This window comes from Ceratotherium simum, chromosome 22, assembly GCF_057802395.1.
Source record: "Ceratotherium simum simum isolate JZ-2026a chromosome 22, ASM5780239v1, whole genome shotgun sequence".
NCBI lineage: Eukaryota > Metazoa > Chordata > Mammalia > Perissodactyla > Rhinocerotidae > Ceratotherium > Ceratotherium simum.
The window spans coordinates 50,105,814-50,123,195 of record NC_141921.1 but is presented as its reverse complement, the minus strand read 5'-3'; the positions used below and the strand labels follow the sequence as shown (position 1 = coordinate 50,123,195).

The window sequence follows — 17,382 nt, the reverse complement described above, 5'->3', positions numbered from 1 at the left end:
CTGGGCTCAAGTCATCCTCATGCCAGGGAAACTGCTGCCTAGGGGCTAGGAGCCCCCCCTGCAGGTCACCTGCAGCCTGGAGAGAGGTGCCCAGCCGAGCCCAGCCTGGACCAGCCAAACCACAGCCGACCTGCACACCTGTCACCATGACACAGATGCTTGTTGCTGTTATCAGCTGCTGAATTTAGGAGGCGTTTGTTATGCAGCATCGTTGTGGTAAGGGCTGACTAGTTCAGTCAGGAGAGGCAACGATATGGTGGTTTCTGTAGGAGAATTTCCTTGTTTATTCGCGATGCATGCTGAAGTTTTATGAGGTGGGTGCTGAGTGTTACAATGTTGCTCATTCACTTTGAAGTGGATCAGCAAAGATAGAGAGGTAGACAGATGAAGCAAATACGGCAAATGTTGACAATGGCTGGACCCCGGGAGCAGCATGTGGATATCCATTGTACTATTCTTTCTGCTTTTCATTATGTTTGAAATTTTTCTTAGTTAAAAAAAGGACCAATTCTGCACAGCAAAGAAAACCATTAGCAAAACGAAAAGGCGAACTACTGAATGAGAGAGAATATTTGAAACCCTACACCTGATAAGGGGTTAATATCCAAAATATATAAAGAACTCATACAACTCAATAGCAAAAAAACAATCAATTTAAAAATGGGCAGAGGGCCGGCTCCGTGGCTTGGCAGTTAAGTGCGCGCGCTCTGATGCTGGCGGCCCGGGTTCGGATCCCGGGCGCGCCCCAGGGCACCACTTCTCTGTCCAGCGTGAGGCCGAGTCCCACGTACAGCAACTAGAAGGATGTGAACCTATGACATAACAACTATCTGCTGGGGCTTTGGGGGGAAAAAATGAATAAATAAAATCTTTAAAAAAAAAAAAAATGGGCAGAGGACCTAAACAGACATTTTTCCAAAGAGGATGTACAAATGGCCAACAGGTGAATGAAAAGGCGCTCAACATCACTAAACATCAGGGAAATGCAAATCAAAACCACAATGAGACATCACCTCACACCGGTTAGAATATCTGTCATCAAAAGACAAGAGATAACAAGTGACGGCAAGGATGTGGAGAAAAGGGGACCCTTGTGCACTGTTAGTGGGAATGTGAACTGGTGCAGCCACTAAGGAAAACAATATGGAGGTTCCTCAAAAAATTAAAAATACAATTCCCATATGATCCAACAATCCCCCTTCTGGGTATATATCCAAAAGAAATGAATCAGTATCTTGAAGAGATATCTGCACTCCCATGTTCACTGAAGAATTATTCACAGCAGCCAAGATATGAAAACAACCTAAGTGTCCATCGATAGATGAATGAACAAAGAAAATGTGGTATATACATACAATGAAATATTAGTCATTCATAAAAAAGAAGGAAATCCTGCCATTCACAACAACATGGATGGACTTTGAGGGCATTATGCTAAGTGAGATAAGTCAAACAGAGAAAGACAAATACTGTATGATCTCACTTATATGTGGAATCTAAAAAATGAAACTCACAGATACAGAGAACAGGTTGGTGGTTGCCCGGGGTGGGGAGTGGGAGTGAGAGAAATGGGTGAAGGGGGTCAAAAGGTACAAACTTCCAGTTATAAGATAAATAAGTTCTGGAGATGTAATGTACAGCATGATGACCATAGTTAAAAAAAAATCAGTGGACACCACAGAGCTGTAGAGAGGACCAAAGTCTTCTGAGAAGAATCTCAAGGTCTTCTCTGACCTGAGGGCCAGGATTTGTGGGAATTTTTCCAGCATTGATGTAGGTGCTCATCTTCTCAAAACACCACATTCACGTTACCCATCTAAGGCCTGGGTTAGAGCCCAACGTGAGCTAGCACTGGGACAGAGCCCCACAGTGGAGACATGGGTCCCACTCTCAGCCCATTTCACCCACACTCTGGGACGCACACTCCCGACAGAGGCCCCGTCTCAGCCCAACTCACCTACACTCTGGGACGCAAACACCCGACGTGGGCACCATGCGCAGTCCATCTCACCCACACTCCAGGACGCTCAGTCCCAACATGGGCCCCATCTCAGCCCATCTCACCCACACTCCAGGACACACACTCCCGACGTGGGCCCCATCTCAGCCCATCTCACTCATACTCCAGGACACACAGTCCCTATGTGGGCCCCATCTCAGCCCATCTCACCCACACTCAGGGATGCACACTCCCGATGTGGGCCCCATCTCAGCTCATCTCACCCACACTCCAGGACACACAGTCCCGATGTGGGCCCCACTCTCAGCCCATCTCACCCACACTTGGGGACGCACACTCCCGATGTGGGGCCCATCTCAGCCCATCTCACCCACACTCCGGGATGCACACTCCCTGTACTGGGGCTCCCAACCAGGATGTCCCAAGAAATGTGGGTTCAAGTGGCTTTGAACTTACAGAACATTTTTTTGTTGAACACTTCAGTGGAACAGAAAATTCGCCCGTCTGAGCCAGAAATGAGACATTTCCTTCCAGATCTTTGTTTATCTAAAACATAAAACAGCCCAACCACCATGCACGTTTGTAACTTACCCAGTGACACATACTGCATTTATATAACCACAGCCTGGGCCAGGCCTGCCTGCCGCCCACCAAGCTCGTGTTGCACCAGAGGGAGGGGTCTGCAGAACCTGTCTAGGAGGGGTCTCCCACTGGCCAAGGCCTGTTAGAACAATAAACACACCCCATATAGACCCAAGAGCACAAGTAGATCACACCCACTGGCTAGTGACCCAGAAGATCCGCCTTGTAATTCTGCCTAGCATTTAGGAATATGTTTTGGAAATAAAACAGCAACGGGGCCCTGCTGAGACGCCAGTGCGGCCTTCCTCCATCACGACGTTCTACAGAGACCCCGATCCCACCCACCCTCTCTCACCCCGGAATGAGAAAGACTGCTCTTCACATTGTGTGGTTTGGGAACTGAGACACTCACCATGGGCTTGAAGGTGACCAGCACTTCGCAGGACATCCCGGCTGACATGGGCCCAGGGGGGTCAAAGCTGCGGGCACAATGGTCCACAGTACACACCCCATTAGCTACACGCAGAAGCCAGACACTTGCTGCCCCACGTAAACGATATGGTTGGGCGGGAATCGACTGCGCCTGGAGCAGACACTGAGCTGGGCCTTAGGGATGCTCCCTCCCGCCTGTCCTGGGCGCTGAGCCCCCTCCCAGTACCCCGTCCACAGGAGACGCTCACGGAACGTGTGAATATCTGCTGAGAGAGTGAACGGATGAAGGAAGGAAGGAAGGAAGGAACGAATGAGGCAGGTCCCCAAGGGCCAGCTCCACAGGGAATAGATGCCGTGGGGTGAGCAGTAGCCACGGTCCCCCTGGGGACAGATGCCAGGCCTGGAACCACGGATCTAGGGTCTTAATACCAATGTGAGGCAGTGTGAGCCAGGGGAGGAGCTAAAACTGAGCTCCACTTTCAGCGAAAGAGCCAGAAAAAGAGCCCCAACTTCACAGGGAGACTTGAAGGGAGCTAGTCTGTCTTAGTCTGGATCCTGGGGGAGGGAAAGAAACTCCCCAAAGAGTTTCTAACACTAGGTCTATTTTCACAAGGTTGGATTTAACCTAATGTGTTTGGATCAGAAATACACAAGCTAAAAATTTAATATAAAACTTTGTCCCTGGCTGGTAATGTCCCCACGGCACGGGCAGAAGCAAATCCAAAACCTCTCTCATGGGAGGAAAGCATTTTGGTGCAGATTACACAGACTCCCTGAGGGTGGAGTCCCACTGGTGAACAGATCAGAGTTCCAGGTCTGAAAGTATGGGCAGCAGCCAGTGCAGCAAAGCACAGGGCTAACCTCCAATGACCTCAGAGGTAGAAGTGTGGAACGAGACATTGAAATGACTAGAGACATCAACAGAGAATTACAGATGTGAGAGAAGAGCAAGACACTGTCAAGAAACACTCGCTGATCTGAAAAAGAACTTACAACATTTAGAAACGAGAAATATGACAACCAAAATAAGAGACTTAATAAGCAATTTCAACAGCCGATTAGATACAACTCAAGAGAAAGTGGGGGACTGAGTGACAGACCCGAGGAAATACCCGGAACACTGCTCAGAGAGATGGCGAGATGGGAAATACAAAATAGGTGTCAAGAGACAGGGAGGACGGAATAGAAAGGCTTCAGGTAGAAGTGACAGAAGGACAAAGCGAGGGGACTGGGTGAGGGGCTGAGAAAAGTCCACAGTTGCTCAAAGATGGGAATCCTCAGATTCGGGAAGCACAGCGGTTCTAAGCAGGTCTAAGAAAATCAGTCCACACCAGACACGTCGTGGTGGAATTGCAGGACCCCGAAGACAAGGATGTCTCAAGACAACAGACGTTAAGCTAGAAAACCTGCAAAGAACAGGCCGAGGGCTGACTTCTCGACAGCAGCAACAGAAACCGAGAGACAGAGGAGTATCCTTGACACGTCCAGAGAAAGTGACTATCAGGGAAGCCGGTGTCATGGTGACCCCCCAACCTGGGCCTGTAGACACCCTCCAGAAACCCCCAGATCCACAAGAACAAGGAAACCACCAGTAATCCCCGTGCGGTCAGCCTGACTAGAAGATGGAATAAATTGGTGATTAACACCAATTTCCAGCAACGTCTCTCCACGCAAGCCTCCACAAGAGCTGAAGTCTGGAAAACTGCAGGGAAGAGAGAAGAGGGAGCAAAGACCCTGTGTCTGACCTACAATCAGCCCCCAGAAGAGAACAACATGTCCTACGCAGGGAAGGCTGGCCAGAGCCCCATTCGGTGAGCAGGGGTCACTGGGAGAGACCGCGGGAGCCCCAGCCTGGAGCAGCCCCAGGAGGGCACTGGTGGGGAGACGGGATGGCCCCTCGGAGGCTGGGCCTGAGGACCCTCCTCTGCTCCTCACGACAAAATAGAAGCAGGCACTCTCCAACTAGGAGCCTCAGAGCCATCTTGGGCCTCCAAACCTATCAACAAAAAGCTGGAAGGAATCAGGAGGTGGAAGAGAAAAAACTTTCTTAAAAACGCAGACAAAATGGTAAAAGGTGGAAAAAAAGAAAGACATCGCAGAAGCCCCAATGAAGGTCACCATGAGAAAAGGAGGGAAAAATAAAATAGAAAAGAAGAAAGCAGTAAAGGGGGCCAGAAAGAGACTCACAGACGTAAAGGGAGGTCCGACTGCTGCATCAGCAGGGCCTAGAGGAGGGAAACTGGGAACTGGGACAGAGCAAAAGCGAAATACGGAGTTCTCGGAGGCAGCCCCAAAACAGAAGACAGCCTTAACCTTCACGCTGGAAAGGCTCACCAACTGCCCGGGAAATCTCACCCAGAGCGTCCACATCAAAACGCAATGATAGGGAAGGGCCACGTGGGCCGCCAAGCCACATGTCAGGGAACCCTGGGCTGGTCTCGGACAACTTCGGCCCGGGAGATAGAGCAGCCGCCTTGACAAACTCCCCACGAAGATTTATGTGCAGACAAAGTGCTGTTCAAGTGTAAAAGCTCTGGCCACATTCTGAGCATGCAGGACCCGAAACTACCCGTGACGGACACTGTCCCCGCCCAGCCGAGCGTCCTCTTACTCAACGTGGATGAAGTCCCTGAGATGCTCCTCCACACCCACCAGCTTGCAGTAGTTAATCGTGTAGGTGGCATTGATCAACGTGATCTTTTTCTTGTATGCTTTGCCAATATCAAAGTCCTAGAAAAACCAGAGAATTATTACTCAAAGCTTTCTGGCGGCCACTTCAGAGCGAGTCACAGGGAAGCTGCAGCTATGAGCGCTTGCCCGGAAGAGGGCGTGGGCTGATGCAAAGGAAGGGCTCTAACGGACAAACTGACGAGCATCCTAGGAGAGTGGGAACAATTCCCAAGGTTGCCCGAATTACGAAGGGCCCCTCCACGGGGCGTACGGAGAGCAGGGCCAGGGCGCCTGTCTTGTAGGGGCCCTCCCTACCCTGGGCGCCAGCGGTCGGAGTTGGGCCGGAAAGGCTCCGACAGCACAGGCACCCACCTCCACCTCATGGACCCGGGATTGCGTGACACCCCAGGAGCCCAGCCTCCTCTCTCCTGCAGTGTCCGGTAGATGTGACTGATGAACACCCCCCTCCTCACTCACTCAACCCCACTTGGCACCCCCTGAAATCGGTCCTTTGGGGCTGGACTCCCTGGGGTCACCGCACGTGAGTTGGAACCTGCCAATCAGAAGGGGCCTGGCCAGTGAGTGCCCCAACATGTTCCCTTCCTGGGATGCCCGCAGCTCGCTGTGGCCCCAGGATCAGTACCCTCCTGGGGCTGGTGTCTGACTTTCCAAAGAGATGGAATCCCCTACCCTCAGCACCAGGCGAGGACAGTGTCCCTCTTCCTCTGGGACGTGGGCGGACCCTCGGCGGGCTCACCTTGAAGTGGATGAGCTCGGGTTTGCTATTGAAGGGGCGCCCTTTGAACTCGCGCCCGGACACCACCTGCTTGTGGATCACCCCCCTGCGCAGCCGCTCCACGGTGCGGGCCAGGATGTCCTTGTCCATCTTCGTCCCGCCCACGGGCTTCGGCTCCACATCCTCTTTTGGCACCTGGGGTTTCAGAGGGACAGCAGCCCAGCTCGAGAGCAAGCCCAGGCTGTGCAAGATGCTCTCTGCTCAGGGTCACCAACGGCAGCTTGTGAGCGACAGATGCTAACAGCACAGAGCCCAGAGTGGCCAGCGCCAAGGGAAAAGCGTGGCACCCAGCGGGTCACTCAGAAAGCCTGATGTTAGCAAGGCGGGTAGTCCTTACTTCAGAGAAAGAAAACCTGAGAAGAGCGGAAATGTCCAGGATTCTGGCAGATCTCTGGGAAATCATGGCAGACAGGGAATTTTCTACATTTCAAATCAGGCCAAGAGAAAGTTTTCTAAAAGTTGTACAGGGAGCAGCATTTTCTCGAGTGGCACCAATACAGGTGCCCGCTGACTGACATTATGACTGAAGGCAGTCCTGAAGTGTTCCTTTCTGAATGTGAGTCCATTTGGGGCCTTGGCTCCAGGTGAGCAGGGCGGACTCCTGCCCTCACTCTCCTGGGTGGGAGGCCAGCCTGATGCCCTGTTGTCAAGGCACCTACTGCCTTCCTGTGGGTAAGTGACCAGGCCTGAGTAGAGCAGCGAGGGTGATGGGTCCTGAGTTGGGAGCGATGGGCTCTGGCCCTGCCTCTCTCTTGTTGGAGGGCCTGGTCAGCCAGGCTTCCCCAGAACCAGCAGAACCAAATGACTTTGTCCCTACAGCAACGGGAACCAATGTGGACACAGGCCAGGGCAGGTGATGCCCTCCCAGGTGGCCGCCTGGCCTTGGCTGGCCGATGCACGGACAGAGCCACAGCCTGCGGCAGCTCTCCTGCTGGGTGCAGCGGACACTCACTAACAGCTCGGCTCACAGAGCTGTGTCTGCTCTTTCAGAATCAGGACGACCAGTGCTCTAGACCGTGCACGTTTCTTGAAAAGAGTCTGCCAAAGAAAGTTTGAACTCATGCCTTTTTCTAGAAATATGTTTCCCTAATAGTAAGCAGAGCAATTAGGAATTGTTTCTCCAATCCGCCAGCCCCTTGGCTGTGTCCCTCTGTGTGTGGCCGACCACCGAGGCCCTGCGGCTGTTGCAAGAATGGGGGGACGTCTGGGATCGCGGTGTGCACATTGGCTCCCACGGGGCTCTGCGAGGGGAGAAAGGCGTGTGGTTTGGAGGAGGGAGGCGGCCGGGCAGTGGTGAGTGTGGGAGGTGTGGGAGGCTGGAGGCTGCAGACACAGCCTGCGGAAGCTGCAGAGGGCCGTAAGCCAGGCTCTGAGCAGGCCTCCAGGACAGGGAGGACAGAGATGGAGACGGATGAGAAGACATGGCCCGGGGCCAACTGCGAGAGATCCAGAAGTACGAAGGCAGTTACCTGGGACAGCTTATAGTCTTCATTCCACAGCCCAGAGATTTCTGGCTCAGCCAGCGTTTCATCCTCCCAGTTGACGTTCCCGGGGTCCCCCTGGACGGACTCACTGGAGACGGCTTGCACTAACTCAGAGGTTTCAGGGCATGCAAAATTGTCGTTCTCCTGCGGTTAGGGAGAGGAAGACTATAGCTAATTCTAGCAAATAGGGAAAATACAGATCAGCAAGAGGAAAATAAGAATCCTCGGAACCCCCCAGGGCACGCAGCATTGACATCCTGGCACTGTTCTTTGGTTCTTTTTATCTTTCCTCAGAGACTAGAGGACACATTGTTTGGTAAATTTTTCCATTTAAAACATAACACATGGGCTGGCCCCGTGGCTTAGCGGTTAAGTGCGCATGCTCCGCTGCTGGCGGCCTGGGTTCAGATCCCGGGCGCGCACCGACACACCGCTTGTCTGGCCATGCTGAGGCCGCGTCCTACATACAGCGACTGGAAGGATGTGCAGCTATGACATACAACTATCTACCGGGGCTTTGGGGGGAAAAAATAAAATACATAAAATTAAAAAATAAATAAATAAAATAAAACATAACACAAGTATCTGTATACACCATTAAATATTTTTTTCCAATGCCCACAAAGGAGTCCACAAAGTGCTTCAACTTAAGGATGTGCTGGAACCCTCTTCCCTGACCCTTAGCTGCTCATCATTTCTAACCTTCCCTGATACAAGTCACCCCCTGGGAAAGCCCTCCGGGGGTGACCCTGGAGGACACCTCTTCTGGGACTGGGCTTCACTGGCCTGCTCCTTCATGCAGAGCAACTGGCTCTGTGCCAGGAGTGGGGACACCGTGGGGAGCCAGCCAGACGGGGCCTCCCTCCAGGGGACGTCAGACAAGAAATAAGGACGTAGATGGAAGGTGACGTTGCTGCAACTGTGAGAAAGGCTCCCAGAGAAACAGACGGTGTGGAAGCAGAGATACAAGGGCCACTAACTTAAGGGTGGGCAGCGGATCAGAGGCCGTGGGAGACAGGACGAGGGGAGGAAGGGGAGGGGCAAGTAGCTCATGGTGGAGTGGACGAGAGGTGGACGACGGGCAGACTCCCTGGCAGGCGCGGCGGGCCTGGGAACCAGGAAAAGACCTAGAATGCATCGTGGAGCAGAGTGAAGACCCCACAGAGGCCAAACATGCGGAAGCCCGAGGGGACTTTGCGTTGATTGGAGGCAGTGACCTTGACCTTCAGGTTTTGGGGCACACGAGGGCAGAAGCAGAAGAGCTACATGGGGCTCAGGAGGGGTCCTGACGTCCCTAGCCCACACCCTCAGGGACAGGTAAACAGGTCACCTACACGGACTGGCACAGAGCCCGCCCTCAGTGTGAATGAACGAATGAACGAATGGATGAGAGAAGAGCTGCAGGTGTGCGGGTGATGAAGAGTGTCTGGCATCGCGGGAAGACACGCAAGTGGGGGAGAATAGTGCCCAGCTCCTCCCACCCGTGACTGACCCTCGGTCTTGGCCTGGCTGTTTGCTGGGGACAGGTGAGGTGGCCTGAGCCAACCTTACGGGGACCCCAGGGCTGTGGGTGTCCCCAGGGGTGGCTCCCGCAGCTCCACCCTTGCACCTGAGCCGTCACCCGGGAGAGGACAGCTCCCAGGTGGACGCCGGCTGACCTGCGCCCCACCTGCTGCAGAGAGGAGCCGTGAGGCTGCCCTGTGTCCCTCAGAGGGAGCCATTGGGGCAACATCACCGGGTGCCTGATGAGGGCACGAGGCTGCACCAACCCGGAGGCTGAGTGCCACGGCGACCGGGCCTTGCAGAGGAACACGCCGAGAGCGAGGAAGAGGGGACGGCCTGGCAGTGGGACGGACAGCTTCTTCATTTTGATCTTAGTTGGAGAGGTTTATACAGAGATTCAAAGCACGGTCCCCGACACCTGCGCCAGGCCCTGCAGGTCTGTCCGCTCCTCTGCAGGGGCGTGACTGTTGACTGGAGGGCGTCTCGCTTACCAGTGGGTGACAGGGCGTCACTGCTGCGTTCTTCCCTTCACAGAAGTCGGCCAGATAGCTCCACGTCTTGTGTCTCAGAGTCGGGCGGCCCTCGGGCTTGGGGGGCGGGTGTTGTTTCTTCCTCCTGTCTTCCTCCTCAGCCTCCTCTTTCAGAATCCGACTCACCATCTCCTGCTCTCTGCGCTTCTGCTCCTCCTCAAAGGCGCTGTGGGAAAACGCTGTCTTGAGAGGCTGAGAGCAAGCTGCCAGCTGCCCTGGGGACCCTAGGAGAGATGGTGTGCTGGGCAGAAGCTCGGCCCCCAGCTCGGTCCTTGGTACCCCTTCCCCAGCCAGGCTCAGGGGTGGGGGCAAGCTAGTCCTGGAGTAAGCCCCAGGCTCCTATGTGATCAGACAGACGGAGCTCAGAACGGCTGCCAGGCAGAGACCCTGGACTTGAACCTTCAGCCCAGCCCGGCCTAGTCCCCACAATAAACCTTGACCCCTCATGAGCTGCCCCCTGCTCTGGTTTCCGGGCTGGCAGCTGGGGGTGCCCCCAGCTGAGGTACAAACCAAGGGCAGCATCAGGGCTGGAGGTCATTCACTCATTCATTCATTCATTCATTCAAGCTGCTCCTTGCTGATGCCTCCTCCATGCCAGGCCTGTACCAGACCAAGGGACTTGGAGGTGGGCAGAGCTGCCCTGGGAGCCCCCACCAGGGCGGGGTGATGGCAAAACCGCGACTCCCAGAGGAGAGACAGTGTCCCCAGCGAGAGGGCCAGGAGCTGCACCTGGGCAGATCCTAACAGTGACCATGATCAGGGATGGGGGCTGGGAGTGGGGAAGTGACGGGTCCTCCAGGATGAGGCACTGAGAGAACACAGAAATTACCAGAACGTCATGTGCAAGGCTGGAAAAGCAGAGAAATGAGGCAGGAGAGGTGGGCAGGGACAGAAACCTGATGTGCGGATCTCAGGAAGCCCACTCCCGTTGGGCGCCGGGAGCAGGAGGCCCAGTAGGGACCCTCATCTCAGGGTGGGCGCAGCCTGGGGAGCTGTGCATGGGGACCGTGCGGGGCTGAGGGGGGCTCAGGGTGAACGGCGGGGGTGACGGGTGCACTGAGGAGGCAGCACGGAGCACAGGTCTCGGAGAGACCAGAGAGCACAGCCCCACACTGGGGAAGAGCAGGTAGCCTGCAGGCCTCAGGAGGGGGAGGTGGCCCTAGGCGACCAGCAGAGCCCAGAGACAGGAGTGAGCAGTGTCGGGGCCTGGGAGCAGCTCCTGAAAACCAGGTCTGGAACCTGGGGGGCTGTACCAGGGGCCACAGGGGGCGGAAGGGGTTGTGCTGAGGCCCAGGAGAGGCCCCGCCTGCCGGCGTCTGGACCACAGAGTGAGCAGGGAGGGCTGGAGCCCCCATTTCTGCACCCACAGGTCCATCCTGGGCGCAGGGGTTGGGGCACAGAGAGAAGCTTCGCTAATTGTGATGGATGCCCCCTCCCACCACCCAGCAGGCACCCCCCTGGGGTGCCCCCTTGCCCCCTCGCCCTCACCGTTTCTGGGCCTCCAGCTCCTGGTGCCAGCGTTGATGGACAAGGTGCTTGAAAGCGTCCCCGCCTTGGGCCAGAATCGTCTCCTTCTCAGCCTGGGCCTTCTGCTCAGCCAGCTCTGCCTTGGCCTGGCCCCGCGCTTGAAATTTCCGGAGCGTTTCCTTGGGAACGGAGACACAGAGTTTACAGCATTAGCACGTGTGTGCACACCTGCACAGGCGTGTGCACACACACACACACACCCTGGAGCTTGCTGTTGAATCGGTGTCTTTAAATCATCCTGGAGAAGCCCGAAGTAGGCGTTTGCAGAAATCACTACCACTCACCCGGCCCACACCCTCCTGTTGTCCCCGCTCCTCAAAATCCTCGGGGCCTCCCCGGCTGTCTCCAGAGCTCTGCACAACTGGCCCTCTCCCCTCTGCTCCCTCCCGTTTCCTGGCCACGCTGGGCTTTCCTCCAAGAGGCATGCTCTCTCTTGCCTCCGAGCCTTTGCAGACACTGTTCCCCTCCTTCCCTCTCTGCTTTCCTGGCCTAACTGCCACACCCTCAGGCCTCGGGCCAGGATGTTGCTTCCTCCAGGAAGACCCTGGACCCTGGCACATGGCCTCACTGAGCCCTGGTTCCCCTGGAGCCTCGTCATCACAAGACTAGGCCCAGGAGGATGGGGTCGACTGCTCTCTTCCTTCCTGAGTCCGGTGACTGGCTAGTGCCGGCACACACCCGTGGGCAAGAAATCTGTGGTAGAAGCTCAGTAAATTCCGAGGCAGCCACTGAGAGGTGAGTCTGAGGACACAGGGCTGGCTTCCCCAGGAGCAGGGGCTCGGGAGGGCACAGCAGGGTAGGTGGGCGGTGCAGACTACTGCCTGGATAGTGCCCTGCCCGGACGGACGCCCTGCCTAGATGGTGCCCTGCAAGGATGGTGCCCTGCCCGATGGCTGCTCTGCCCGGACGGGCTCCTAGAGGCTTGCCCTAGGGCCCTGAGGGTGTTGGGAGGCAAGGCTGGCCCACCAGGAGGGGGCGGGGACAGAGGCGCGAGCCGGGGGCCTACCCGGTTCGCAGTGATGTTGTTCTTCAGGGCCAGCACAGCGTCCATGCGCCTCCTCATGTGCTCGCGGGACTCCAGCTCCTCCTTCCTCTCTCGCTCGTGGATTCTGGAGGAAGGTGCATTTTTAACCGGGGGGTACTGGGGTCATGTTGATGTGCAATTACAGAGTGGAAGGAGCCTTGGGTGTTGGTCACAGCCACCAATGAGATAATTAAACATGAGAATATTAAAGGTAAATGAAAAAGTGTTGTGGCCAAACATAAATCGCAAGGAAACACTGAAACATGTTTCTCTAGACTAGAGGTTCATCGCACCTATGGCCGGTCTTCTGAAAATCAGCAGGCCATCAGCTCAAAACTAAAAATATACATTTCCTCTTTTTTGATAAGGTGATGATTTAATAATAAAACTAGAGAATTTCAAAACAAAGGCAAATTATCCACATTCTAGGTTTCTCCTCCCAGGTTCAACAGGAGGAAAGATTCTGGGAGAGAAAATGCTACCTTCCCAGGGAGGCCTTCAGGAACTTCACCGCGATCCTGTGGTTCCTCTGGGCGTCTTCCACCAGCTTCTGGTGCCTGAGCCCGTGCTCCTTCTGGAGGCACATAGACTTCCTGCAGTGACGCGGGGCAGCGGGAACAGAACACGTGGGGCATCTGCTCTACAGGCGCCTCGCCTGCTGATCGCCCAGGGAACAGGCGTCCTGAAGAGCTGGGCTCGTTTACTTAGCACCCATCCTGGGCAGGCTGGCACCGAGGGCAGGATCAGGACTAGCAGGTGGGGAGGGACGGCATGAGGACCCTGCAGCTGTCCAGGGACTTGATCCCACAGAAGCAGCAGAAACTTCTGTGGTAGGTTGGATAAGGTGGGGATTGGGAGCAGGGGGAGGACACGTGTACAAGGGCTGGAGAAGAGATGCCCCATCTGTGGGGAGAGTGCTGGGTCCAACGGCCTGTGACACACCTGGGGGCGCTGGCCCTGCCCTGCCCCAGAGCCCAGCTGAGCAGGAGACTCCTTGACAGGGGCCGCCCCTGGGGAAGGTGCAGGGACTGAGCCTCAGGAGGATGGGTAGATGGGGTCTGGGAGGAAAAGTGGACGTAAGGGCAGAGAGAGGCAGGCATTAGTGACTCCGGCCCGGGGTGTGGGGCAGGAGTGGGGCTCCTGGCTGGCTGGCTCCAGAGAAGCGGCGGTAAGGAGAGCAGAGGAAATAGCAAGGCCTGGGACCTGCAGGCCTGGCCGCCTACCTGACCCTCAGCAGCCGGTTCCTCTCCGCCGTCCTCAAGGCCTCCTTCTCCTTGCGGAGCTGCTCGGCTGCCTGCACCTGGAGGCACTGCCTGGCGGCAGCCGCCTCTTCTTGCATAAACTTGCGAACGTCTTCAAGTTGCCCCTCCTGGATGGCAATGTGCCACATGGCGCTCCTTGCAAACAAGAAGCACTTTTGTTTATGTCAGTCAAGGGGTTGGAAACTTGGGGCCGTGCCCTCCGTGGAGGATCCACTCCAGGGATCTGAGGAGGGCCCGGGCACCGAGTTTTGACAAACACCACCGACAGGTCAGCTCTTCCTCTGAGGAGTCCTCTGGGCCTGCAGGCACCAGAGACTGAGGCTCCCCCTTCACCAGCAGCACTGCCCACCCCTGCCACCTTCACACCAAGTCTGACCCGCTCAAACCTGGTCCTACCCTTCTCGAGTGTCCACGGGCACTCACCTGCTCCTGCTCCCTACCTGGCCTGAGGACTGTGTGGCACTCCGAAATATGCCAGGGACACAGGTGGAGATGCTACCTGTGAAAGGGGCTCCCTGGTGCACTGGGATGGTGCCGTTCTGGGAGACAGAGGCCAGGAGGAGTGCTTGGCATGGATGGGAGGAGGGTTGGGACCATGAGGGACAGCAGGTCAGGGTGACTTGGCATGGATGGGCAGCAGGGATTTTTGGCACGGCTGATTGATTATGGGGTCCCTAGGCATGAATAAGATGGGGATCCCTGGGCCGGCCCCATGGCTTAGCAGTTAAGTGCGCGCACTCCATTACTGGCCGCCCCGGGGTGGGATCCCTGGCGCGTACCGACGCACGGCTTCTCCGGCCATGCTGAGGCCGCGTCCCACATGCAGCAACTAGAAGGATGTGCAACTATGACATACAACTATCTACTGGGGCTTTGGGGGAAAAAAAAAAAGATGGGGATCCCACTAAAGTCCCACTTTCTCTGAATAATCAGTGTGGTCAGTCAGAGGGATGATAATGGAAGCCGGCCAGAGAGAGGACACTGCCGGCTTTGAAGATGGAGGAAGGTGCCAGAAGCCAAGGAATGCAGGTGGCCTCAAGACACTGGAAAAGGCAGGAAATGGATTTTCCCTTAGAGCCGCCAGAAAAGAAGGCAGCCCTGCTGACGCCGTGATTTTAGCCCAGTGAGACCTGTGTTGGGAGTGTGGTCTCTAGAATGAGAGATAATAAATGTGTGTTATGTGGAGCCACTAAGCTTGTGGTGATTTGTTACTTCCGTGATTGAAAAGGAATGCATGGGCCTGCCCCGTGGCTTAGCGGTTAAGTGTGTGCGTGCTGCTGCTGGCGGCCCGGGTTCGGATCCCAAGCGAGCACCTATGCACCACTTCTCCGGCCATGCTGAGGCCGCGTCCCACATACAGCAACTAGAAGGACGTGCAACTATGACATACAACTATCTACTGGGGCTTTGGGGGAAAAAAATAAATAAATAAAAATTATAAAAAAAAAAAAAAAAGAAAAGGAATGCAGTTTAGAAGGCTCTTGAGCTGGTCCCACAGCCACAGGGCAGCCCCGCCTTGGGTGGACAGTCCTTGAGGGGTGTGTGGCTAATGGGAAGCTGCACGTAGCCTCCGGTTAGAGCAAAGCCATGAGAGCCTGTCCATAGTGTCCTCCTCTCTGGGCCAGACTCCTGACACACACAAGGACACAGGGGCATCCACTCCCGACACACACACACACAGGGACACGGGTGCATCCACTCCCGACACACACACAGGGACACGGGCGCATGCACTCCTGACACACACACACTGACACAGAGGCATCCATTCCTGACACACACACAGGGACACGGCCGCATCCACTCCCGACACACACACACACAGGGACACGGGCGCATGCACTCCTGACACACACACACAGGGACATGGGTGCATGCACTCCCGACACACACACAATGACACCGGGGTGTCCACTCCCGACACACAAAGGGACACGGGCGCATCCACTCCCGACACACACACAGGGACATGGGCGCATCCACTCCCAACACACACACAGGGACATGGGCGCATGCACTCCTGACACACACACAGGGACATGGGCGCATGCACTCCTGACACACACACAGGGACATGGGCGCATGCACTCCTGACACACACACAGGGACATGGGCGCATGCACTCCTGACACACACACAGGGACACAGGTGCATGCACTCCTGACACACACAATGACATGGGGGCATCCACTCCTGACACACACACAGGGACACGGGGGCATCTCAGAATGGTTTGCCGAGTGGAGAGCCCTGGCTCACGTGAGTCAACTCTGTGAGGACCTGCACATTGCATACACTGAATGCTGCAGGACAGAGCACACACCCATGGTTGTGTCGGTTAAGTAAGGAGATTTAGGGGAGGGTTCGCATGCATCTTCAAGTTGACTAAAAAGAAAGTCAATGCACAGTCTGGCAGCAGCCAGGCCCACACGAGGAGCGGGCAGGTCAGCTGCTGGGCGCCAGGGCTGCGGGAGGAGAATGTCCGAGCAGGTGGCAGCTAGGCGGGCCAGCAGACTGGTACAGACACACAGGGATGGAGAGATCAGCAAGGATGTCGAGGGCCGTGAGAGGCAGTTCTCGCTGTCAGAGAGGGGAGGCACAGACACGGACAGGGAGACAGATGACCCTCGGTTTGTTGGAACAGGAATTCCAGACGTGAACTCATGGTTTCAGGACAGAGAGGTGCGCGCCTACTTCCTAGCTCTGTCTACCCCGGGGGGTGGGACCGCATCACCCTCGTAGCAATGGGGACACCCGGCACCCAACTCCAGGTCCCTAAATTGCATGCTTTACTGGAAGAAACCAGGGCTCCTTGGACACTGCTGGGTCCAGGGCTGGGGCGGGAATGAATCGGGGGGCTGGGAACACGTTGTTTCAGAAAGTGCTCAAAGGACAACAGCAACATGTCGACAGTGCACAGGAGGCAGCCGAGAGAGGCCCCACTGGCCAACTACGGGGTGACTGGAGCATCCAAATACATGACGGTGGGACAGATTAGAATCCCTGATTCTGGAGAAACCGGAGTCTGCACTGACAGATCAACAGACACAGAGAGGAGAAAGTTGTTCTTTATAGTACAGAGCTAACTCGTACGTCTAGGACGAGCGATGAGTTAGAAAATTGTGCTTGGCAACCGTCATCAAATAATTGATTCAGGCTAGAAACATCAATGAATGCAAAAACCAGTGCCTGGAAGGGGACAAGGATGGGATTTTCCAGAGTCTCAAAGTATCTAGCCACAAATCACACGTTAATTTCCAGAGGAAAAATGTAACTCTGCCTTGGAGAGACTGGCTGACACCATCTCAGTCCAGTGATCAGACTCCCCCTGACAGGAAACGGGACCCATCCCCAGCACGCGTCTTGTCGGGAGGACATGGCATCTCCTGGGGCATCAGAGCCAACAGCCATGCGGAGACATCCCACAACAACTGGAGGGACCTTTTCTGGCCCCTAATCCTCAAAAATGTCAAGGTTGTGAATGTCGTGGAGGACTGAGGGGTCCCTGATGGGAGCTGGGACAACCCCAGGCAACCCCCTAGGTGGGACCCTCATGCTGAAAGGACTTCACCGGGACACTGGGGACAAGGGGGTACTTTTTGCTATTTTTGC

The 17,382-nt window shown here is 55.6% G+C and overlaps 1 protein-coding gene across 1 annotated transcript in view; it reads right to left on the bottom strand.

Moving 5' to 3' along the window:
* CFAP74 (cilia and flagella associated protein 74) overlaps positions 1–17,382 on the bottom strand; it is a 65,362-nt gene that overhangs the window by 42,007 nt on the left and 5,973 nt on the right. Inside the window, exons 6-15 of the mRNA XM_087445829.1 lie at positions 13,732–13,905; positions 12,991–13,101; positions 12,491–12,593; positions 11,446–11,603; positions 9,919–10,123; positions 7,910–8,068; positions 6,402–6,575; positions 5,586–5,704; positions 2,955–3,021; positions 2,417–2,506 (exon numbers count right to left, since the gene is read on the bottom strand). Of these exons, the coding sequence (XP_087301955.1) occupies positions 2,417–2,506; positions 2,955–3,021; positions 5,586–5,704; positions 6,402–6,575; positions 7,910–8,068; positions 9,919–10,123; positions 11,446–11,603; positions 12,491–12,593; positions 12,991–13,101; positions 13,732–13,905 (1,360 nt within the window). The remainder of the gene's footprint in view (positions 1–2,416; positions 2,507–2,954; positions 3,022–5,585; positions 5,705–6,401; positions 6,576–7,909; positions 8,069–9,918; positions 10,124–11,445; positions 11,604–12,490; positions 12,594–12,990; positions 13,102–13,731; positions 13,906–17,382) is intronic.